This window comes from Scophthalmus maximus, chromosome 12 (assembly GCF_022379125.1).
Source record: "Scophthalmus maximus strain ysfricsl-2021 chromosome 12, ASM2237912v1, whole genome shotgun sequence".
Lineage (NCBI taxonomy): Eukaryota > Metazoa > Chordata > Actinopteri > Pleuronectiformes > Scophthalmidae > Scophthalmus > Scophthalmus maximus.
The window spans coordinates 24302828-24328617 of record NC_061526.1 but is presented as its reverse complement, the minus strand read 5'-3'; the positions used below and the strand labels follow the sequence as shown (position 1 = coordinate 24328617).

The 25790-nt window shown below is 44.3% G+C and overlaps 1 protein-coding gene across 1 annotated transcript; it reads right to left on the bottom strand.

Moving 5' to 3' along the window:
- Positions 1 to 1429: 1429 nt before the first annotated feature.
- ptprb (protein tyrosine phosphatase receptor type b) lies at positions 1430 to 24534 on the bottom strand. The gene is made up of 40 exons (XM_047336383.1): positions 24158 to 24534; positions 21749 to 22265; positions 20312 to 20449; positions 20090 to 20230; positions 19754 to 20017; positions 19412 to 19678; positions 19189 to 19305; positions 18949 to 19095; positions 18294 to 18411; positions 18003 to 18148; positions 16722 to 16988; positions 16357 to 16415; positions 15532 to 15736; positions 15343 to 15440; positions 15009 to 15174; positions 14795 to 14925; positions 14506 to 14653; positions 14150 to 14422; positions 13851 to 14026; positions 13563 to 13713; positions 13146 to 13246; positions 12548 to 12713; positions 12189 to 12464; positions 11442 to 11720; positions 10631 to 10780; positions 10416 to 10555; positions 9840 to 9976; positions 9609 to 9715; positions 9409 to 9514; positions 9163 to 9243; positions 8469 to 8486; positions 8292 to 8373; positions 7577 to 7667; positions 5361 to 5437; positions 5124 to 5258; positions 4366 to 4488; positions 4125 to 4288; positions 3596 to 3731; positions 2899 to 3019; positions 1430 to 2524 (listed from the first exon to the last, which is right to left on the bottom strand). Exons 1-40 carry the CDS (start codon positions 24278 to 24280, stop codon positions 2502 to 2504), a joined length of 6165 nt encoding a protein of 2054 aa, XP_047192339.1. The 5' UTR covers positions 24281 to 24534; the 3' UTR covers positions 1430 to 2501.
- Positions 24535 to 25790: the final 1256 nt, after the last annotated feature.

Below are 25790 nucleotides of genomic sequence, written 5' to 3'. Positions count from 1 at the left end.
GTACAGAGAGAAATGACATTTCTCCCAAAGCGTCCGTCCTCTCCAAAGAAAACGTAGCTCCTCCTCTGTAGCATCTGTGTTTCCACGACGCTCCGACCTGCTGGAGCCACTCGACGCTGTGTTCAGCTTCTTTCAGATCTCGTTTTTTTTGTTTTGATTCAGATTTTCTTATGTAATCTGCAATGTAAAATATAATAACTAACGTCTGACATCCTCCGTCCCTCATCGACTGTGTCTGTGTGGTTGGTGTTGTTCCATCTGACGTGTCGTGTCGTCTTCCCTCTGAACTCAACCATGTGACCCAGGTAGCCGCTTCGCCCGTACGCCCACGACCTTCAGAACTATAGTGCCTGATGAAGATCCTTCAATAAAAACGCCTTCTTCTCTTCACAGCCGGAGTCTCTTTGTGTTTTCATATATATATATTTATATATATATATGTAACTATATGTATAACTCTATACTGTTTATACGTTCTCTTTGTGTTTGCGTGTGGTTCATGTGGCCAGTGACTTTTCTGCGTGTTGTGAGTTAATGTGAACGTGACTGATAGTTGTTGGTTGAGATCTTTTTGAACTGGATCATTCTGTGTTACAGTGTCAGTCAGGAAGAAAAATCGATTGAAAGTAGTTGTACTGGACAGATTTCACTATTTTGTGACGTTTTAGAGTCAAAACATTAAATCAAGTCATAAACAGAATAACCTCTCAACCTTTGATAATCATCTCATCCGTCTGTTTTACTTCTAGTTTCTCAAATTACTTTTGCAGAAAGACATTTTTCACTTTTTAAAACTTTTTTATAAACACAATGAATAATCAAGAAAATAATTGTTTATTACCTTTCTTCCCCCCACGTATTAGTGCCTGTTGGTTTCACGTTTATCAAACAGTTTTCTGTTCTGATTCTTGAACTGAAGAAACCTCCTGAGTCCTGATTAACTGATGAAAACGTTAACTGTCGCTGTGTTTAATCTCAACTCTCAAACTGAAGCTCGTGGGACGTCTGAGGTTTTCTAACTTTGCCTCTGAATGAATCTCGGCCAGAGAGGACGAGCAGGATGTTTGGTCCTGAGGGAGTTCCTGAATCTGGGTGACCCAGTTGTGGTCGGGGCCGTTTGCCCTAAATCAATATGGAAATCAGAAGTTTGAAGAGGAGAGAAATATAAAGAGCCCTCAACATGTTAGTTACAGCCCCACAATCTTTTAATTTCTGGTTGATATCATTGCAAATGGGATATTATTCAGTTCAGTTGTTGGACAAAGGGGGGGGGTCAGCCTTGAATCACAACTCGTTATTTAAAATCATCAATATGAAAGTAAAAGTTATATTTGTTAAGTCATGTTTATGTTTATATGTTAAAGTTAAGGAGAATTTGAAAACAAGTTCTGTGTTAGTTGTAAATTTAAGTTAAATAGCAAACATAAAAGATGGTTTGGCAGCAATTTTTAATTGAATGTTTAATCAATTTCATAGTGATCTGACAGCAAGTTATAAAAACTGCTTCATACATTCTTAGTGCTGGGAAATATGGCTTGAATCATTATTGTAGTCACAAAAAAAAAAAGTGTTGGACTTTAAGAAAAGTTTGTCCAAGATTCACTGACATGGACGTCAATGTTCTTTTCAACACGTCGAAATCAATTATGTCCTTAACAAATAAATCAAAAACAATTTAACAACGTTAAAACCGTTCCAATAGTCCAACACAAAGAGTTTTGAGACTAATGAGATTCCATAAACAAAGAAAATATCCAAGAAAACAAGTTTGTAACTGAACTCCAGTTAATTAATAACTGATTCAACTTTCATTGTAATTGTTAACTTTTGGCAGTTTATGAACAACTACAGTGGCATATGTTTAAAAGCAGGATAGTTACAACAGGTTATAAATGCTCGCTGCTTCTTAAACAATATATAAACAGTAATAACATAATTAAAATAGTCAACATATAGTAAATATATTCATTATCGTATAAAAAGAGTATTACACCAATATTTACATACAGCAATATGTGTAACTTTTTAAATAAACAGCTTATAAGGGTCAGTATGTGAGGACATACTGTAATAATCGAGTGTAAAAAATGAATGGCCCTTTTCTTCCCTGTGATCAGTTTTGTCAGATTGAACTCAAATATTTTTTATGATTTTTAAACCCTGAGATCGACCAAATGTTTTCTTTTATCGGGGGATCGGTTCCAAGTTGGTCAAATAATTGGATCATTTTTTAGAAAACTTATCGGCCAAACAATTCCGTATCAAATCTCTAGCTCCGTCAGGCTGGTTACAGTTTGTCTTCACCCGTACATGTGTGTCGTCCACGGGATGAGCCAAACTGAGAATTCGTTGAATTTTGTAGTTTTTAAAATCTTCTTGAGACACTTTATTTTGAAATATTAAAACAAACCAGTAGAGTGAAGCTTACAAATGAAACTTCATAAAAATGATCTGTTAACTCTCAACCCACGTCCTCTCGATGTGATGATGTCATCGTCTGTTCAGCGTCCAGTGTACATGAAGTCTGAGGAAACACAAACACACAGATGAGTCTGTGTGATTTGGACAATCAATCACTTTTCATGGAAAAATGGAAAAATTGTCTGACAATTACTTTTTTAAAAACATTAAAGTTCATTTAATAGTAATAATAATTTACTCTTCATGTCATAAATCAACAATATGAAATTTCCCTAAACTTTGACTATGATACGTAATCGGATGTTAAATCAAAATGGTGTGAAAGTCTTGTTGTTTTACAGAAACTTTAAAGCACCAGAACATTCAGATGAGAAGTCTAATTCACATCAGGCAGTTCCACGTGTCTTCTCTGTGTTCACACACGTTTCACCTCGCTGCTCTGTGAGCGTGAAGGTGCAGTCGTTCACTTTGTCTCACCGCGACAGTACTCGGGGTTGAAGTTCTCGTAGATGGGATACAGAGGGTTCTCCTGCTCACTGCGATGTTTCCTGGCTCTCAGGACGTCGCGTACACACTGGTACAGGAAGGAATACTGACACTGCACAACACACCAGAAGAAACCAACGCAGTGAACACGTGGTCACGTGGTCACGAGGTCACGTGGTCACGTGGTCACGTGGTCACGCGGTCACCAGGTCACGAGGTCACGTGGTCACGAGGTCACATGTTCACGTGGTCACGTGGTCCCGTGGTCACGTGGTCACGCGGTCACGTGGTCACGCGGTCACCAGGTCACGAGGTCACGTGGTCACGAGGTCACGTGGTCACGTGGTCACGCGGTCACCAGGTCACGAGGTCACGTGGTCACGAGGTCACATGTTCACGTGGTCACGTGGTCCCGTGGTCACGTGGTCCCGCGGTCACGTGGTCACGCGGTCCCGCGGTCACACAGTCACGAGGTCACGTGGTCACACGGTCACGAGGTCACGTGGTCACACAGTCACGAGGTCACGTGGTCACATGGTCACGAGGTCACGAGGTCACGAGGTCACGAGGTCACTTCGTCACGTCGCCGAAAATATCAGACAAAGTTTATAACAATTAGTAAAAAACCAGCGTCTATATTTTCTTATGTCTCCTGTTGGTCCCTCTCAGATTCAACAGGTCGTCGTACCTCGGTCTGGACCATGTGCTGACGGTGCAGACGGAGGTCGAACACGCAGCCGTACAGGTCCACGGTTCCTTTAGAGTCCAGCTGCTGCAGAACACGATCCAACGCGATGAACGTCCCGGTTCGTCCGACGCCGGCACTGAACACACACACACACACACACACACACACACACACACACACACACACACACACACACACACACACACACACACACACACAGAGACAGACAGACACACACACACACACACACACACACACACACACACACACACACACACACACACACACACACACAGAGAGACAGACAGACACACACACACACACACACACACACACACACAGAGACAGACAGACAGACAGACAGACAGACACACACACACACACATCTTTGTCAAACATTTACTTTTAAATGAACATGATGTAATGAATATAGACATTAAATACATCGTACATTAAAACCTACTTTACTATTTGAATGAGTTATGTAAATGTCAGGGTTATTATTTCAGATGTAGTAACCGTGTGCTACCTGCAGTGCACCACCGTGGCGCCGGAGCTCGGCGACCGGTCCACGTAGTCGCGGGCCGTCCTGGCGAACTGGATCAGGGACTGGGAGCTCTCCGGGACGCCGTGGTCGGGCCACACGGTGTAGTGGAAGTGACGCAGCACCCGGGGGAAGCTGCCGCCGCTCTCCTGACGGGAAACACGTCAATACACGATCATGACACGTCACTCACAGGTAGTGATTATAGCGAGGAGTGGATCGGTACCGAGGTGATCTTGAACTCCCGGATGGTCCACTCGGGCAGGACGGACTCGGACAGCATCTGGATGACCAGGTCGCCGTAGTACAGAGGTTCTCTGTCCGCAGGCCAGTACTGATCACACTTCACCTGACGACACATAAACATATTCACATACTTTTCTTTTTGGTCGCGTCAGAATCTAACACTGTCAATTAAAAGGAGACTTGAGTTTTTAATTGTAACTTTAAATTTTCAGGGTTTGACAAATTTTTTCACAAAAGTAAATATTTTCATTATCGATTCATCTGCTGGAATTTTTTTGATCAACTGTTCAGTGCATGAAACATCCAAACGGTCGTGGAAAAGGTTTTAAAAGTGAAGTTTGTGGTTTATTCAAATGAAAGAAAAAAAGAATTTTCACTGAAACTTTTTATCTATTATCAAAATAGCCAACAATTATTGAAAAACTGAATAATTCACCAATAGTTTCTGTTCGCAAATATTATTTTCATCTTCGTATTATTCAGCAAATAATTTCTTTCTGATTCATATGATGTAAAAAGAATCTCTTTTGGTTTTGGTCTGTTGGAACTTAATTGCTAATATTTCATAGACTGGGCAATTAAATAATAATAATAATTAATTGATAACTACAGTGTCAAAATATCAATTTGCTTTTCAAGAACACTCAATTAATAGTTTAACAACATGATGAAATATTCTCCTTAGGTTCCTCCACCATCAACAAGGCGATAAAAAAATAAATGATAACCGTGACTCACTCGTCCTTTCTCCACACACTGCGTCACCATGACGACGTTGTAGACGCCGTGCTCCCACACCATTCGCCAGAAGTCATCCTTGGTGCCGGGCAGCGGGCCCTGGGTGGCGACGTACTCCCGCCGGTAGTTATTACCCTGCACACACACACACACACACACACACACACACACACACACACAGGATCAGCACAGTGTATTAAGTGTGCGTGTGTTCTACTGTACATGTTTTGTACGTACAGGTATGTAGCTGGCGTTGATGTAGTCGGAGCAGGGGTCGTCCTCCAGGTACGACAGCTTCACTCTGGTGGAATCATCTAGAAAATAACAAATATAATAATCAGGTGGTGTTTTTGTCATGTTTTCATATTTAGGCGGATTTATTACAGGAAGTCTGTGAGGTTTCATTTTGATTGTTACATTTTACTGATCAACGACCTCGCTCTTAATAACCCTTCAGATTTATTGGTTTGTTTCACTCTGGAACTGTTAAACTGGTTGAAATTAAATTTCATTCCTTTCCAGTTTTGTCATATTTTTTTTTATTTAAACTTTTTTTGTATAACACTTTTCTTATTGTTATGATGCCAATATGGTCTTGAGTGCATCTTCCAGATGAAGAGATAATGTCACATAGTTTCTGTTTTACGCCTCTGATATTACATCATTTCTTGCTTAATGTTTTGTAAGATTCTGAAATGAAGGTTAAAAAAAATTGAATTATTTTCCCAACGTGGAGATTTTACTGTCGTCCAGCTGCAGATGTCACATGATTAGTATTTGGTCCAACCATTGGTGAAAAGTTAAGATGTTGTAATAATGAACCTGAGATTGTAGCGTGGAAACATTTTGGTTCTAACTTGTAATCTTCACTGTCTAAAGTTTTAAAGATTCTAAACTACCAAAACTTTAACAAAATATTACGTTCCCAGATTCCAAGCTGACGTCCACATGTCGTCACACTTTTGTTTTTAAACTGTAAAAACTGCCTCAAAATAATATCAAACAGAAAAGCACCAAATCTTCAATCTTCAAAACACCAGTTTTTATCAGGTGTCACAGAAGAATGAGAATATTACTTGGATTAATATTGAATGTGAAGAGGTTCAGCTATGACTCACAGTCCAAACAACAATGGATCATTTTACTGTGTGTGTGTGTGTGTGTGTGTGTGTGTGTGTGTGTGTGTGTGTGTGTGTGTGTGTTCGTGTGTGTGTGTGTGTGTGTGTTTGTGTGTGTGTGTGTGTGTGTGTGTGTTCGTGTGTCTGTGTGTGTGTGTCTGTGTTCGTGTGTCTGTGTGTGTGTGTGTGTGTTTGTGTGTGTGTTTGTGTGTGTGTGTGTGTGTGTGTTCGTGTGTGTGTGTGTGTGTGTGTGTGTGTGTGTCTGTGTTCGTGTGTCTGTGTGTGTGTGTCTGTGTTCGTGTGTCTGTGTGTGTGTGTGTGTGTGTGTGTTTGTGTGTGTGTGTGTGTGTATTTACTCCTGACAGTTAATTACAGAGCCGCTGTTGTAAATGTTTCACATCGAGTCACAAATCATATTTTTCTGTCCGGATAGAAAATTGGCTTCAGTTACACAAGACTGACGCTTAATTACTGTAAACTATGATACACAGCTCGGAACAGAACAACACACACGCGCTGATATAAATAACTAAAATCAGCATTCAACATATTTCGTTACTCTAACTTTTCATATCTGCCAAGGATTTCAGACATGTCAGGCTATTGTTACGCAGCAGGAACATAACGCCATGTGATCTTCATAGGCTATCACGATGTGATTCATTTACTCCCTGTCTCACAATAAACATAAAATCAAGCGTCATCGGCGAACAGACGACTGGGACTGTCGTACAAAATCATACGTCATTTTCTTAATTTGATTGAGAAGTTAAATGTCAGATAATGAGAAAAATCTTAATTTTTTAGCTGTAGAATAAAAGTTGATCTGTATTATTCCAGAGAAGAAGTTTAGTCTTCAGCATTGTAAAAGTATTTTAAAATAACTAGCGTGTCATATAATCTAATTTTTTTGTAAAGATGACTGTATTTATTTAATCCGTGGTTGAATATCAACAGCATCATAATCTCCTGTTATCCCTTTGATTTAAACTATATGAATATACTTTATGTTCTATATACGACTTGGAGTGAAGCTTCAGTTGTGGGACGTGAATAATTAGTCGTTGTTATTAATGTTTTCATCACCTGGAGTCTTGACCCTCGGGGTCGTACGTCACTATCGCCATGGGAACAGGAGCTGTGTCTTGTTAATTAAAGCTCTAACGATATCATCATCATCATCATCATCATCATCATCACGATTTACAGTTTGTTTTTCTCACCGACAGCAGCTGTTTCCTCCAGAACTTCTACATCATGTTTGTTTGTCTTATTTGCTTCTGAAGCGGTTCAATTTTTTCCAGACAGCTCTCAGATCTGCGTCACACGACTCACATGGCAGGATGTTGTTGTAGCGGTTCTTCCCTCGGTTCTCCGGCAGCCGGGCGACGTCCATCGTCTGGTTGCGCCCGACGTCCTTCAGATCCTGAGCCGACACCAGACGAGTCAGATTCATGGTTTTCACGTGTAATAGGTACGTTTTGTTAAAAGGCCGTTAGAGCCTGACAGGGTGGGGCAGTAACGGATGTAATCTGATTACGTGAATGGATGACATGCAATATGGATTACGTAATTGAATTACAAAAAATAAATAGATATAATCAAAGTATTAGATTTTAGTTATTATTGCCGAGGATCAATTGATCACATTTTTACTATTTCTTAAAAATGTGTCAATTTTAAAATTAAGATAAAAAAATATATATATAACCAATGTTATTGACTCGTGAAAGGCTCAGATGTGAATGTTACTGTATGTTCTATAGTATAACAACAATATATATTTTTTTTTTTAATGAGGTGCAATTTTTTTCAATGTTTGATTTTGAAGTTATCCAAAAGTATTCAGATTAGATTACATTTCTTTTGTAATCCAATGGATGTAATTTGTATTCAGTAACTGACACGACCCTGGACCTCGTTTATCATAACCTAAAAACCTCCTGCCATCAACTCGGATTTATGAATCCTATGATAAGATTTCTGTGACCACTCCCCTGGTTATTTCTCCAAGTTTTCTACTTTCATGAAAAACAATTTGAACCTTTACCTCGAACTCCTCCGACAGCAGGTAGTTGGAGTCGGCCTGAAGTTTGGTCAGATGGGACTCGAAGTGACAGGCTTTGACGGGACTGGACAGATGGAAATTATGTCAATAAGTTATTATTATTATCATTATCAATAATTCAGTTAGTCCTCAGTTGGTGCAGAATGCAGAGACTCTCACCTGGTCACCCGACGGTTGCTGCAAAAGAAAGACAAATTCGACTGGTTGTTATTTGTGAATGTTCTATTACATTTATGTCCATAATAATTGTGCATACTTATGCATATTTAGATTTTACAGTCTATAGTTTATATAAACAAATCTGGTGATTAATAATACGCTTATTAATAACGGGTATAATAACAAAAACACACCATGACAAAGGAGAAACTTCACTGTGACTAAATACTAACAACATGCTACAGTAACTCATAACTGTAATTGCAAACAAACATTTTCAATAAACTAAAAATGCCGAGTCTGATTTCGGTTTTATTGTTACACATTAATTAGTATTTTTAAGTTTTTAACTGGAAAATAACAGAGGAGATTATTTTATGGATGTGAAAATTTCAAATTTAACCGACTGCAGCTGCATGTGAAACAAAGTTTTGTGTTACACACACACACACACACACACATATACACACACACACACACACACACACACATATACACACACACACACACACACACACACACACTAATTAACAGCTGCTGTGGACTGTGCATGATGAATCGGACAGATCAAGCACTATATTGGAAACTAATCTCTCACACACTGAAGAAAAATAATTATAGAACACACACACACACACACACACACACACACACACACACACACACACACACACACACACACACACACTCTTACCTCCTTACTCCCATGTAAATGCCTGAAGACGGAACCTCTTTCCACATGCTCATCCTCACCAACGGGTTCTCCTGCACAGCCCTGCACACACACACACACACACACACACAAATATATATTAGAAAATAAACTGTCAACTAGGAGTCAAATTTTTATTTTCAACCTTTATTTTTCCAGTAATTTTCCCGTTGAGATTCAAAAACAATGAATCTCAGTGTGACCATAAGAATGTGTGTGTTCACTCACACTTTGCGGAGCCGCTGTCTGTAAACGAGCAGCGAGACGACGGCGACCATCATCCCGATCAGGAACATGCCGGCGCTCAACCCCTCCACCACGCCACCTAGAGGCTCTGACACGCAGTGACACACAGAGTGACTCAACACTAATACAACAGGTGTGTGTGTGTGTGTGTGTGTGTGTGTGTGTGTGTGTGTGTCACTCACCTGCGTGCGTCCTGATCGGCGTCGACAGGTACGTGTCGGTGAAAAGCGGCTGAGGAAACTCACTGTGGTTTTCATCAAACAGTTTGGTGAACGCTCGAACGCTCAGCCTGAACACACACACACACACGCACACACACACACACACACACACGGTGTAGTTATCAGTGAGGGGGTGGAGCTGCCTTGCTCATCAGCACTTGGCAGGATTAGTTTGGTTCTTTGCGTCAGTACCTGTAGGATGTTTTGGATCTCAGAGGTCCGTCACAGAAGCTGCCGTAGCTGTCACTCAGGTAGAGGTCGTCGTCATGGTAATGGTCACAGGCCCCGCCCAGTCGGTCGCCTCCTGCCCCCAGGTTGACCTCCACCACCTGATCAATAATCGATAAAAAATTATTTTTTTTAAATTTATCAGTCTGTATTTGATTTTTGATATGTATTAAGTATCTTAATTATTTTCATTACTGATCAGTTTTTTGATTATTAGTTAATGTATTAGTCTTTCTGTCAATAATCTTCAAATGCTTTTTTTTTGACCAGAATCAAACATGTGACTTAAAAACAATTAATCAATCATAAATCAACTACTCGATTAATCATGCGCCTACTTACAAAATAATATCACAATTTTATGTAATTTTATTTTTTCATTTCCAGTTATTTTTTTTTTACATACGATTTGTTTCTTGTAATATTTTGTTATTCACCAATGAAATATTTCTTTTCATATTTTCTTTATTTGGTAGAAAACCTAACGTCCCTGTAACTCTCTCGTGTCTCTGGGTCGTTACCGTGGTGATGGCGGTTTACCTGTCCAGGTGACGTCTCCGTGTCCTGCGGACAGCGGCTGGCGAAGTAAGCGCTCTGATAGGCTCTGACGGACGAGTTGCTGACGTAGTCGCGGTACGAGGGCAGCGGGTGGCGCTGCTCCGGCTGCAGCAGCTCGTTGGCTGCGAGAAGAGGAAGATAACGTGAGAAGGAGCTCGTCTCTGATTGGTTGATTTAACGTGTTTGTGTTTATTTACCGTCCGACTCGGCCACGATCACGGCGAAGTATCGCACGGCGCCGTTGGCGTCGCTGAACCAGGAGCAGTTGAAGCGAAACAAGATGGAGGACGACGTGACCTTCGATGACCTCTCGCCGACGCGCACGCTGGGGGGCGGGACCGGAGGACCTGGAAGGACACGGGTTGGTTCAATCACAAAAACAATAAACAAAGTCAAATATATTTTAAGTTATTTAAATTAATAATATTGACTTTTTGTGATTATGAGATGAAACAGGAGGAAATACTATTTTATTCTATTTTACCAAGTCACAATTATCAGTATTCTTTATTTAATAAATCTCACTCAATGTTTTTTGTATAAACTTAACTTTGTATTCTCATCATTAACTGAAAAACTGTCACTCATTAAAATAAAAACCTTCTTGAAGAGTTATCGCTTTCTTTTCTTAGTTGTTTTTAATCTTTGTCTCCGTTTCCAGTCGTGTCAGGATGATTTATAACGTGACACAGGCGGAGGAAGTCAGAGACGGAGGAGGAAGAAGAAGGAGGTTGTAAAAGAGAAGAGAAAAGTTTTCAGACTGTTGTTTTGGGTCAAAGTGACTTTTGGAGAAAAAGAAAACTTTATATCGTGACACTTACTGTACGTCACCACAAGATGGCGGCGCCTGAATCTGAGATATTTCAACTTCATATTTGTACGAGAGACGTGTTAATAAATAAACCAGATCTGGTTGTTCTCTGTTCCCTCAGTGTCCCAGGTGACACGCTCTATTTAAACAGCAGACTCTGTGTGTGTGTGTGTGTGTGTGTGTGTGTGTTCACTCACGGTCTATCATGGTGACGGTCGTGTGCGTCGCCGGCAGACTCGTGTGTCCGGCCGACGACACCCTGACTGTCACCGTGTACTTCCTGTACGCCTCCAGACGGTCCAGCGTCACGGCGGCGACGCCCTCCGCCAGCCGCAGTGCCGAGGTCAGCTCGCCGTCGTCGTGGCGACGACACTCGACCTCGTACGAGTCGAAGTCGGAGACGGGCGGCGACCAGGAGCAGGAGAGGGACGAGGACGAGAGAGGGAAGCAGTGGATGGACCTGAGAGGAGACGGACCTGGAGGAGGAGGAGAGAGGAGACGAGGGAAGAAGGGAGTCGCTGAGTCAGTTTTATTAAGGTCAAATATCGTATCATATCTATTAAAACTGAGTCTGCTGAGTGATGAGCCTGGTTTATTAAAGTTATGTGTTCTGATCAGACGATGAAAACAAAAAAGATGAAGGTAGAAGAGAGAAGAGAAGGAACAAGGTGAAGGAGACGGAAGATAAAATCTGATGCATATGTGGTTATGAATAAAAAGGTGAGTATAAAGTATTCAGACGTCTTTTTCTTTCCTCTGTTGTGCTGCCATCTTGTGGCTAAAGGGGAAAGTACATCTCTAGATTCATGAGCTGATTGATTCTAGTCTTTTCAACTGAACCAACTCAACTTATGAAAATGAGATCAACGCCTCATCTCGTCAACATGATTTAATAACTAAACTCTCATTTGTAAAAGTCTCTACTAAGTCTCTTTGACACCTACTCGTCCTGACGCTCCTCTGGATTGGCTGGCTCCTGGCTGCTGCGGCCCCGCCCCCGCTGGAGACGGTCGTCACGGTGAAGTTGTACTGTCGCCCGGGGAACATCCCGCCCACGACGGAGCCGGTCAGCTGGGTGTGTGTGACTGACAGGTGGTCGGGAGGCGTCCACTGGAGGCTGAAGGCATCGTAGTCGCCGGAGGCGGGGCCAGACCACTGCAGCTCTATGGTGTGATTGGCGGCGCCTTGTTTGACGGACAGGTGGGTCGGGGGATCTGGAGCTGGAGGGAACAAAGTACAAAAAATATTTAGTGACAAGGAGTCACAACTAAAGTGATTTTTTTATCTTTGGTCTTCGTCTTACAGGTGCGTCCGACAGCCGACACGTTATTGGTCAGCTCCCCGCTGTGCGTGACCACCTCGGCGCGGTACAGCCTACCAGGGACCAGCCCAGGGATCATGTGACTCCGGTGCTCCGCCCCCAGCGTCTGGGCTCCGAGAGCGGCTCCGGACACGTCGTACAACACGACCTGCAGATCACGCACACGACGAAATGTAGGAGATTGTTTATGTTTCCATAAATGAAAAGATTGGCAGAAACCTGACAGAATAAACAAAAACCTTTCGTTAAAAGTTTTGTCAAACTTTAAAAGTTAATTTAGCCGATTCACCATAAATATTAGACGCTAAATTTGAATTTGGCACTTGATGCTAACAAGGCTCGAGTGGCTAGTTAGCTGTAAAATAATCAAATTTAAATATTAATATTTGTTTTTATCAAAATTTTACCTGAACCGAGACGTTTCAGTCACTCATAGATTCATAAGAATGTAGGAAGAATGTCAAACATATTGTCTCTGTGTCGCCGGACGCCGTTCACGTAAAGAACCTGAAGTGTTTTAATTTCCCAGGATTTTTTTTTCCACTTTTACTACAAAACTTTTTTTCAAATGAATTAATACCTGATAACTGCTGCAGGTTCCCTCAGCGCGCTGCCAGCTGACCGTCAGTCGGTCCGTCCGCCCCGAACTCTGAACCTGGAGAGACGACACTGCAGACGGAACTGTGGAGCAGAAAAGACCACGACGATGATGATGATGAAGAAGAAGAGGAGGAGGAGGAAAATGAAATGAAATTTTGAATATGAGGACGACAACAGAAGAGGAAGAAAAGAAAATGAGAGATAAAGAACAAAGGACAAAGTTTGTGTTTTAAAAGAATGAAACAAAAAACACCTGCACTCATTTAAATAATGATGACTATAATAATCTGATGATGATGATGCTGATGATGCTGATGATGATGATGCTGATGATGCTGATGATGATGATGCTGATGATGATGATGTTGATGATGATGATGATGATGTGTTGACTGACCTGTTCTGGCGAGGACGGACGAGTCGCTGCTCATGCCTCGGCTCCAGCTCACCACCTGCAGGCGGTACAGACTTCCTGCTCGGAGGCCGGAGAAGACGCATCCGTCCGCGGCCGAGCCGACTTTCTGCAGGTCCACCAGCTCGTCGAGCGCCTGAACGCAACACGTCACACGTGCACAAACATCTCTTTCATGTCTACTTTCATTTTAAGGTCAAGGTTCATCATCTGATTGGTCAACGAGTCCAAACACACGAACCAGAGTCACAAAGACTCAAAGACTCTTCTCACCTGGTGATGCTCCTTCCTGCTCCCCGCAGCATCCGCTCTGCGATTGGCCGTCGCCTCGGCGACGACGTACAGGGACAGGTCGTGGATTTCCACGTGGCCGTCGGACGGACGCCAGGAGAAGGAGAGCGAGGAGGTGTCTGCCGACGTGACGGTCAGATTACTGACCGCGGCCGGACCTGGAGGAGGGAGGAGGAAAGAATCGGCCTACTGTCAGTGACGAACACGCCACACGGGGGCGCTGCTGTGATCAACAATATCGCTCCTCGTGAAAGGTCACGTGAATGAAAGCCGTGTCTCACGTGTTTGTCCCTCTGCCGTGGCGACCGCAGACGGGACGCCGCCGCTCAGCGTCACCAGCCTGACGCTGTAGCGCCGCCCCGAGGTCAGACGCTCCAACCGCTCGCTCCGCCTCTCGGCCGGCAGCGAGCGGTTGGCCAATACGACGACGCCGGCCTCGTCCAGCAGCTGCAGCCTGTAGCCGTCGTACACGCCCACCGGCCGCTCCCAGCGGACCGTCAGGCTGTGGGTGGTGTGGTCGTTGTCCGCCTGCAGCGCCGTCACGCGGGCCGGAGCTGGAGGGCGAGCGACGGGTCGGCATCAACTCACAACATCTGGATGAATGTTAATAAATGACCACGGGTCGCTCCAGTGATACCTGTCCTGCCGGTGGCTGCGTTGGTGTTTTTGAGCTCCCCGCTCAGCGATTGGACGGTGATGGTGTAGGCGTGGCCTGGGATCAGGTCCAGGAAGTCCAGGGAGGAGACGTGTCTGGGGACGTGACGAGTCTCCACGGTGACGCTGTCCTGGAGACACGGAGACGTGAAAACTGCTGGTTATGATTCACAACTGAAATATTAATGAATTAATAACTAAGATCTATCAATCCACCCTTTTGTCCATCATTTATTTGTTTAACTGAAGTAAGACTGAGTCGGTGGACTGACCGTGGTCGTCAAGGAGACGACGTACGTGTCCAGGTCTCCGTCTCCGGGTGTCCAGGAGACCCGGAGTCCGGTGGTCGAGTCCCTCGGACCCGGTCCAGGAGCCATGTGGAGGTTTCCCACCGGACTGGGAACTGGAGGAAGGAAGAAGAGTCAGGACTCGTCATCACGACTGGACTGAAAACACGAAGCCGCTGAACCCGTCGTCCTACTGTACCTGTCCGTCCCTCGATGAACTGCGCTCGCTGGTTCGGTCCGCTGAACGTCGACACCACGATCTTGTAGAGACGCCCGGGGGTCAGGGAGGTCAGACGGTGACGCCACACCTCGCTGCCCAACGTCACCGGAGGGAAAACACGCGTGTCGTTGAAGAGCAGCGTGACCTGGAGACGGGAAATATTATAACCGTACAACTTCTGTAGCGCCGCCTAGAGGCCGCAATACTCTGCATCACCACTGTGATGTCAGCAGAGCATCGATATATAAAAATATCATAAATAGTAAATAATGCTTTAATAAAAACAGCGATAAAAGTGGTAACTCGTCCGCACCTCGTAATGGTCCACGTCTCCGGGGGCGGGGCTCCAGGTGACAGTCAGATAACCTGTTCCTGCGTCGCCTAGCGACAGATTACCCACAGCAGCTGGAACTGAAGAAGAACAAAAGAAAGGATGATTACTCAAAATATTTCATAAAAATACTCTAGAAAAGAAAAGTGTCACAGACGGTCTGTGACTCACAGGTGCGTCCGTCGGTGGAGACGCTGCCGACGTAGCCGCCGCTCCAGGTTTCCACGGTGACGGTGTAGAGTCTGCCCGGCGTCAGCGACGAGAAGACGCACTCGTTGTGTCCGGCGGAGACGCTCTTGTTCTGCAGGACGCTGTGGTTGTAGCGGATCAGAACCACGTAGCGGTCCAGGTCTCCGGCCGCGTGACGCCAGTACACCTGAACACAACACGGGGAGCAGTGACGCGACTGTACCGATGATGCTACTGTACATACATACTGATATTCGACAAATATGAGGAATTCACTTCAACTATTCAACATAAATTCTGTCAATTAAATGATCTTGTGACTGTTCATCTTTATATTCTCTTGTGCTTTGTTTTGTTTTCATAACAAAAAAAATAAATCCAACCAAGATCAATAAAGCTAAAAGATTAATTTAATTTATGTTGATTATTAAATTACAAACTGTCATTATTTCAAAAACAAAAAATGATATGAGTATAATACGTGGAGACCCATAAACAATCTGTAACCTTATTTTGAAGGTTGATAAACTGATTTAAAAGGTGAAAGAAAGAAAAAATTATATTCCTGTTGCATGTTTTTCCAGTAAAACATTAATATATTTGGCTCTTAAGTCAATAAATCGACTTTAGATCAATGTAATATATTGTATATCTGTGTAAATGTATAAAAAGCTCAACAAAATGAAATTAACTGTGAAATATTGTTTTTATACTCAAGGTTCTGTGATTAAAACTTACACATGACATATTTCTGTGACTGTAAAACCACAACACTTTTATTAAAAGTGAATTATCGCACAAACTAACCTTGAGGAAATCGTCTCTCGCGGAGTGAACAGCTGTCGGGTTCTGTACGGTGGCAGGTTCTGCAAAACAACCGAGAAAATTTAAATGTATAAAAAATGTTTTTGTAGAAAATGCAACATTGAGACGTTCATCACAAACAGGATGTTAGTTTTTGATTTTCTTTGGCCGAGGTATGAAAAAATCGAACTCTAAATACAATACATGTCAAATAAAAAAAAGACAAAACATTTATATAAAATCTGACACAAATTTAAATATTTACAGAAAATTCACAGCACATGAACTGAAATGTAAATGTACATTACAGTCAAAAATTGCAAAATGAACTCAGAAGTAAAATGTGAGTTATTATTATCTCTGCTTACGTGTTCGCGCTTGAACCGTGGTGCCGCTCTCCAGGCCGCCGCTCCTCGTCACTATGACGACCGAGTACAGCCGCCCGGCGACCAGCGAGCTGAAGGAGCACTCGGGCGTCGAGAGGCGCGACACGGCGAGCGTGTGCACGGTGCGACTGCCGTCCTGCAGACGCACCAGGTAGTTGTCCACCACGCCCGCCGCCGGACGCCACGACACATGCAGGGCGTCCGATCTGCCGCCGTTGCCGACGGTCACCTCGGAGACGGACGCTGGCGCTGAGAGAAAAACAGGAAATTCACAAATAAGTAATAAAACTACAGAATATGTTTTCATTACATTAAGAGTTATAAATGTGAAAAAAGGATTTGGTATGTTGCCATACCGTCAGTGGCCACTGGGTGTCATAACTAGCTAACTTGGCCAACAAGAAGGCGGAGTCTCTATTTTAATTCTATCTACCGACCAATAGGAGGTCGTCTGTGGAGGTTGGAGGTCAGGGATTGTTTTCGGTCGCCAGGCGAACACAGACACTCAGTCTGTCCTGAGAATAACTGGGACATTCTGTGGGAACACAATAGGCGCCCTGAGCAGGAAGGCGTGTGTGTGTGTGTGTGTGTGTGTGTGTGTGTGAGTGTGTGCGTGTGTGTGTGTGTGTGTGTGTGTGAGTGTGTGCGTGTGTGTGTGTGTGTGTGTGGGAGCATGTGTGTGTGTGTGTGTGTGTGTGAGTGTGAGTGTGTGCGTGTGTGTGTGTGTGTGTGTGTGTGTGTGTGTGTGTGGGAGCGTGTGTGTGTGTGTGTGTGTGTGTGTGTGTGTGTGTGTGGGAGCATGTGTGTGTGTGTGTGTGTGTGTGTGTGAGTGTGTGTGTGCAGGAAGCCTTTGAGCAGGGCGTCTTTGTGTGTGTGGAACATTCCGGAGCCCCTCTGGTATTTCAGCTATTGTTCTAAAACTCTCTGATGTTATCAGTAATACACTTAATACACTACACACACTGTAAATGTTAGACTCTGGATATTGTTCTTATATTTATATCCCTAAAGGTCCTGATAAAAAGTATTGGCTAAAATGTTTCATTTACAATAGAACGATTATGATCAAGATTATCATTATTACTATTATTATGATAACAAGTTCTCTAGGAACAGTTTATATTTTCTATAATTACTCTATAATACTTTTAAAGAAAGTATTAAAAATGAATTTCGAACCATTCCACAAAGCAAAATGCCTTTTCAAGACCTAAATGAATACGTTCATATTTCATAAATCTCATTGATGCTGAGGGGTCTGACCTGTCCGCCCCTCCAGACTTGTGGCTGCAGACCGCAGCCCCCCGCTGACAGTGGCGGCCTGCAGCCTGTAGAGGGCGCCGGGCGTCAGCCCAGCCAGCAGCAGAGAGGAGGAGCCGACTGGAACGCTGAAGTTCTGAACCACGACACTGTGAAGGACAAGTTCAGTGTTGATCATCTTCATCATCATCATCTCATGTGACGGAGCCAGGCTAACAGTTTCTACCTGTTTCCAGTGTTTGTGCTAAGCTAAAGGCTAAACACACACACACACACACACACACACACACACACCTGTCGTGCAGCAGGGTCAGTGTGTACGAGTCCACGTCTCCCGGTGGTTTTTCCCATGATGCCTGGAGGCTGTCGACGCCGGAGCTACTCAGAGTGATGGAACGCAACGCCATGGGAACTGCAACACACACACACACACACACACACACACACACAACAGTTGATATACAGTATTGTATAACAGTTGAGCTTCACCACACGTCTGACAGGATGTTGTTTTTATGTTTCTGATGAAAAATGTCCAGACCTACCTGCTTCTTAAAACTCTCCAATTATATAGAGTTCCAGTCCCTACATTCCCAGAAATAAAAACAAAACTGCACTATCTTTAAAAGATGAAAACAATAAAAAAAACAATAATCAATTCTATCTATTTTTTTAAAAAGTTTGCAAATAACTGCGCTAATTTTGTATTTATATTTTCAAGATGAATCTTAATCTTTAAGTTCTCTCTACAAACACACTGTTCCTGTCACATTAGTTGACGTGACACTAAAACACATTGATTCTCAGGACACTCACCTCGACCATAATCACGACAAGTCAAACCCAAACTCTCAAACTAACCTTTGACATAACCTCGGTCATAGTTCATCCTAAAGATTCACAAGTCTTACGGACACACGTCCCACTGAACCTTGTGGGGAGCACACACCTGTCCTTCCCTCCAGAGACACAGAGGTGTTCAACTTCCCGCTCCTCGTTGTCACGGTGACGGTGAACCGCCTCCCGGGTGTGAGTACGTTGAACGTGCACTCCCTCATGTTAGGCTCCACCTCCCTGGTATCCACGGTGACGTTATCTACGCGATGCAGGACGGAATCATCACAAGACTAATCACCACGATAAATCACCGACAGATTTATCACTCTGATGTTTTTCATCTGACGATTACCGTGACGAATGGTGAGGAAGTAGCCGTCACGTGAGCCGGAGGGGGCGTGGCTCCACATGGCGCTGAGCGAGGTCTCGTCCGAGTGTCGGATATGGAGGTTCGTCACGGCAGCGGGCGCTGCAGAGACAAGGGGACACGGTTTCTATACTTTGTCATATTCATACAGTCATACCTGTGTAAATATTTTCTATCTATGGACAGATTTTTTCATTTTTAATTTCACCTGTTGATCCTTCACAGCTGCTCTCAGCCTCCAGTCCGTTGCTCTCCACCCTCAGCAGCGCCCTGTACGTCCTCCCAGGCGTCAGGTCCGTCCCGGGGAACACGAACGTCTCCGCCTCCTGGTCCACGCCGGTGTCGACTAACTGCTGGAGGCCGTCAAACAGGGACAGCCTGTAACGCTCCCAGTGTCCAGGAGGGGGCGTCCAAGTCAGGACGAGGTCCCCGGAGGAGGAGGGCGACAGGGAGAGGAGGGCCGCCGCCGCCGGAGCTGCAGGTGGCAGAAAGACAGGATGAAGGAAAGATCGAAAAGAAAAGAACAGAGATGAAAAGAACAACACCTCACCTGTGCTGACACTGATCTCCGATTGGCTCGTCAGCTCGGCGCTCCTGGACGTGACCGCGAACCGATAGGTCGAGCCGGGGGTCAGCCGATCGAAGGTGACCTCCGTGGCGTTCGGAGGAAGTGTCGTCGTCTCGCGGCGGCTCGTGCCATTGGTCGAGAGGGCGACGACGAGGGCGTCCAGGTCGCCTGTGGGCCGTTGCCATGACAATGACAAGATGGTGCTGTTGCGAAACTCGACGCTGATGTTGGACGCGGGAGCGGGAACTGGAAAGAGACTCAGATATAAAACGTATTCTTTATTCCCCTCCTCTCTTCTTTGTCTCTCTCTCTCTCTACCTGTCCGGGCCTCGACCGTCCGGCTGTTCTTCAGGTCGCCGGCCTCCGTCACCACGGTGACGTTGTACAGTCGCCCCGGCGTCAGGTCGACGAGGGTGTGTCGCGTCGTGGTGCTCTCCACCGTCTCGCTCTTCATCAGACCTGCAGACACACGGTCACGTGACTCTGCAGCAGCTCGATTATTGGACAGAATAATTCTGGTTTAATGTAAATGAGACGGACCCGAGTGACCCCGACCCCGAGGTCGTCCCCACAGCTGCACCCTGAAGCGCTGCGTCCTGCCGGGACCGGCCTGCCACGAGAGACCGAGGCTGCAGCACGTCCTGGACGTCACCGCCAGGCCGCCGACCGCCGACGGTCCTGATGCAACACGACACACACACACACACACACACACACACACACACACACACACACAGAGAAACACACACGTTCAGAGTGAGACAACGTCCGGACTCCCACAACAGTTGTGACCAGTGAAAACAGTAAAAATAAACCAGAGGTCAAGTGATCACTAAAGGTCAGTTAGTCTTCAAATGTTTTGTGTTGCTGAGAAGGTTAGTGTCGCGAATCGACTGGGTGCAGTAACGGCCCGTTTCCTGCAAACGCAACACACACACACACACACACACACACACACACACACACACACACACACACACACACACACACACACACACACACACACACACACACACACACACCCTTTCCCAGTGCTTCCCACAGAACAAAGAAACAATGGAGGCAGGAAACGGCTGAACCCCGAGCTCTGCCCACGATGGAAATACACACTGAGGCTCCAACTTCTGTTCTGGAGGCCCGCCAGCGTGGACACACACACACACACACACACACACACACACACTTTTACTGGCCTATCAGTCTCTCAGCAGGGCAGTGGTTCCTGTGGCTAATCACAGAGCTACAGAGAGGGGAAGCTACATGACATTAACACACTCACACACACACACAGACACACACACACACACACACACACACTCACACACACACACTCACACAAACACACTCACACAAAGACTCAACACGACTTGGAGGTCGTGTCGTGTTCTCTCACTTCAAGCGACGAGAGGTCAGACAGACACAACAGAACAAAAGTGCAACTGAATATTTGGATGTTTGACTTCAAGGTCGTCACAGGTTGATGATGTGTGTGACATCATCAACCTGTGACGACACATCGACCGTCGACGAGCCAATGGCTGATGTCAGGTGTTTGTTTACTTCATGACAATTCGCTGCCTCAACTTCCTGTCGTCGATCCAAGAGTCTGAATCATCCCACATTCGTTTTCACACCGATAAGGCAGCGAGCCGTGGTTCAGTCTGGTCCTGAGGTCGGACACTTTACAGGACGTTTTCACACCTACTGGTCCGGAAACCAAACAAGGCAGGTGTGAAAGCGTCCTAGAATAAATCTGCATGAAGGAACCGTGGACAGGACGATCATAACCACTTCATCGCCACTCGTCTGAGCTCGTCTGGTTCTGGTGTCGACATCAGATCAGATCCACTGAACAAGAACCGACAGGAGAAGTGAAAGAGGCCGATGATAAACAAAGGGCCTGTCACTTCAGGTTCATTAACTCTCCTGTTCTGGAGCTTTCAACCCCGTCACATGGTCTTCATCGTCAGGACTCACTCGTGTGCACGGTGACGTTCGCCGCCTCCTCGTCCGTCTGGGACCGGACCTGCAGCTCGTAGGACGTCCCGGGCTCCAGGTGACGCAACACACAGGTGAACGCTTCTCCTGCACTCTTGTTCCCAGCATCCTCCGCTGCCAGCTGGTCGGTTCCCAGGTAGTTCGATCCCTCCTCCTCCTCCTCCTCCTCCTTCACCTCCTCCTTCACCTCCTCCTTCACCTCCTCCTCCTCCTCCTTCACCTCCTTCACCTCCTCCTCCTCCTCCTCCTTCACCTCCTTCACCTCCTCCTCCTCTCGTCCTCCGATCTCACGAGTCTCCGGCTCCTCGTCTCCTCGCCGTCGTCCCAGACACTCGCCGTGGTCGACCCCGGCGTCGAGCGGCGTCAGCACGAAGGAGCAGTTCCGTCCGGGCGTGTTGACGGTCAGAGAGACGGAGTCCAGACCGGACGCTGGTTCAGATACTGAGATGCGACATGGGACCGACTGGTTCTGTGCGGCAGCTGCACTGGTCACGTCCTGACAAGAGACACGACACAAGATAAAATCAATAAAACTCTGAATCCAAACTTCATAAACTCCATGGAACTGAAGGAAAGTCCGGTTTCCTTCAGTTCAAGCTGTGACTTGAAACGTGTTCATTACACAACATTTCATTTGTACTTTGTTTGAAAATTAGTTTTAATATATATATATATATATTTATTGTTTTAAATCTATTTTATCTTTAATAAAAAATATTTTACAAAAAGTGAAAAACCTTCATTCTACCATGTTTGTGTCTAAAAGACAATGAAAAAAATATTATGTCCACTTCAGAATGATAATTATTATTATTGTTTTGTATTATTATTATTATCTTATTTTTTTAATTGAAATATTCCTAATTCCTCAAGTTGCGACAGTATTTTCTCTTAAGTGAGCTGGATATGACATAAGATATAAATTATTAGTCTGTATGAAAATGAATTCAGATTCAATATAACCTGATAATAACTTCAGTGACATTAGTAAATGTTAAGAGACATTAGAGGTGATTGTTTTTCAGTCAATTTGATTCATATAATCATATTTGATGCGTGACAACTGAGATGAAAGTTTTGCGTTCAGTCGTGTTTTGGTTAAAATGTCTGTTTGAACGAGTGGATGAGTAGATTATTATCATTGAGACATTTTGATTGACTCAGGGTGGAGCTGCACTTTGATCCCATTGTTCTGAGAACGCTCTCATCCAACATCGCTTTGGAAAGCTTCTGTTTTAATAACGTCCCAATATTCTAAAACCATCTCAAACAAACGCACTGTAAAACTAGAACTAGTTGTTTTTAGTTCATCTGTGGAAATTCATCAGCTCTTGTTTTTCATCTGAATTATTCCATTAATGAAGTATGTTTAGATCCGCCCTCACTAGAGGAGCTCTCGTAAACTGCTGGACAGTTTAGTCTGAAAACAATAAATAATAAATAATGAACATCATTTTTTTGGCATCGATGAAAATATTCAAAACCGACATCGGACGCTGTTACGTGTCATCAGCTGTTGACAGGAGTGTAACTGGGATGTTTGTGTGTCGACCTCTGGCCTCGTGCGTGTGTTCGTGTAGAGCACGACGATGTACAGTCGTGTAATCTTTAATACTGCGCAACAGGAAATCAATCTGTCACTGATAATGAAGTTCGTGGAGTTCAGAGACAACGAGCATCAGTGTAACAAACTGTGCACGGTGTCAACGTTTGAACTCTGAGTCAATCATACTAATTATACGGATGATAAAATCATCAAAAGTCCAAAATTATACTGAAAAACCAAGGTCCAGGTTGAGTTTAGCTTAGCTTAGCACAAAGACTGGAAGCAGGGGGGAACTGCTAGCCTCCTGCTAGCTCCAACAAATGTGGAGAATTAATTTACAGATTTACAGTTTGTGAATCTGTGTCCGAAACATTACTGTCAACAAAACCTCTGCTCGTGGATCGATGATGATGATGATGATGATGATGATGATGAAGGACGAGCCTGTCAGCTAACAAGAACATGCTAGTTTACACTGCGTGTATCATAACCAGATGTGTCAATTCTTGTTATTAGGTTCTGTGAAGTACATACGAATATGAAGATGATTACTGTATTCCTTCTGTGTCTTTGTTGGTCTAACGACAAAAACACTCCGATAATCAATTCATCGTTTTGGACAAATTCCAAAGATTTGAGTTTCTAAGATCCAATAGTTTTATTCTTCTCGTTGTCGTATCTGATTATGAATCAAGATTTTAGTTGCGTCCCACATACGTTTTCCTTCCAGCGAAGGTTCATCAACAATTACATGTAGAGAGGCTGTTTTATCTAAAAAGGCCGATCTATTCATATCACAGTGAAGTTATGATATCTGTGGGTCCATGTCCATGACGACTGACCTGCAGCAGCAGCCAGGTGACCCACAGGCAGAGGAGAGCACTGGGAACTTCACACCTCAACATGTTGGGTCGGAGGGAACTCCACCATAATCCTGAGGCCGAGCAGAAGAGCAGAGTGGACATCCACCGGGCAACGAAGACGATGCTCCGGGAGCGGGCAGCGAATAATCCTTCAGAGGGACACACGGGTGAAACGTCCTGGTGGAAGGTGATTCCTCATTGAGAAGCAGAGTTTCCCTTCACTTCCACGCGTTCCTTCTCGCTGGTCTGCCGCCGCTCCTCCGTCTCGTGTCCATCCTCCACTCCGACCTCCTCGACTCCGGACTCGCTCCTTCCTGTCGCTCCTCTGGACTCGGCCTGTCTCACCAGGCTTCCTGCCTGCCTGTCTGCCTGCCTGTCTCACTGCCTCTCTGCCGGTCGGAGTCCATCGTGTGGACGTTGGGAGTCACTAACGGACTTCCTGAATCGGGCCGACGGCTCCGTGAGTCAGTGCTCAGAGGCACAGACCTGCGGTGGATGGAGGATATAAATAGGACAGTAAGTACAGTAGCAGCTCACCTTGCCGCTGCACCGACAGCAGGTACGATGTTAAAAATAGACTCCAGCGTTTGATTAATTCCCACGAGACGAGATGGAAGAGGAGTTTAGACTTTGCTCTTCTGATGATGAAGATGATCTGTCAGGTGTAACTTTAGTTTCAGGAGCTGGTTCTGATCATCGGTCCTTTAATTAAACTTCAGGCTCCAGCTCCCCGTCAAAATGATGATGAAGTCCCATAACTACAGTTATCATTGACATGCATTATGTCCTAATAATTTACAAGGAGGTTTCCTGGAGAACTAAACAAATTGGTAACAATTCCTGTAGAAGTCAACTTGGACTCCAAGTAAAGTAAATAAATATTCATTTACTATGTTCATGCTTGTTGACAAATTTCTTTTTTGTCATATTACAAAGTTCTTTCAAGGTCTTTATTGAAATTATGAACAAATTAAATTAAGTTTTTCCGTTCTCCTTCATTTTGTAATTACATTAATAGATCAATCAAATGTTCAGCTCATGATCTTGTGTCTTTCTCCCATTGGCTACTACATACATGTTAGATTTAACTGTTCAGTTTTCACAGGTGCTTAAATTCACTTTTGAAAGATTTGTCTTTTGCACGTATGTTGATCTATATCTATTCATACTGCGACGCCATAACTTGTTGGATTGTCAATTAGAGACACGTTGTGAAACAGAACTAGCAAATGTCTACATGATAATGTCTTGTTGATCATCTATCGATGGACTTCATGTCGTCACTTCCCTCGTGACTACGTCTCGATTATCTGGTGAAATATCTCATTTCTTTGATGTGAACTAACATTTGGATCCAATTTCACCAGTAATGTGTCGAGTTCGGCAATAAAATGGAGGATTGACAGATGTAAAAGTGATGCTTTGTGACGGTCGCTCGTTAGGGTCCAAGCCCATTTGAATGAATGCTAATTATCTGTGTTCATGTTCAATTCATGTTTGAATGTGATCGAGACGTTCTCATCTACAACAAGTTATGTTTGTCGTCATGAAACAAACGTCGACCTTTCTGAGGTGTTAAAGGCCAAACCGCTGGTTTCAGTTGCTCCGAGTT

Bases quoted from the DNA above. Each gene is read 5' to 3' on its own strand.
- ptprb (XM_047336383.1), bottom strand. From the start codon at position 24,280: ATGTCCACTCTGCTCTTCTGCTCGGCCTCAGGATTATGGTGGAGTTCC. The intron at 16,989-18,002 runs GTCAGACCCCTC...TTTTTCTCTCAG, and splicing joins AAGTCTGGAGGGGCGGACAG to CGCCAGCGTCCGTCTCCGAG. The intron at 16,416-16,721 runs GTAAGCAGAGAT...GTTGTTTTGCAG, and splicing joins CACGGTTCAAGCGCGAACAC to AACCTGCCACCGTACAGAAC.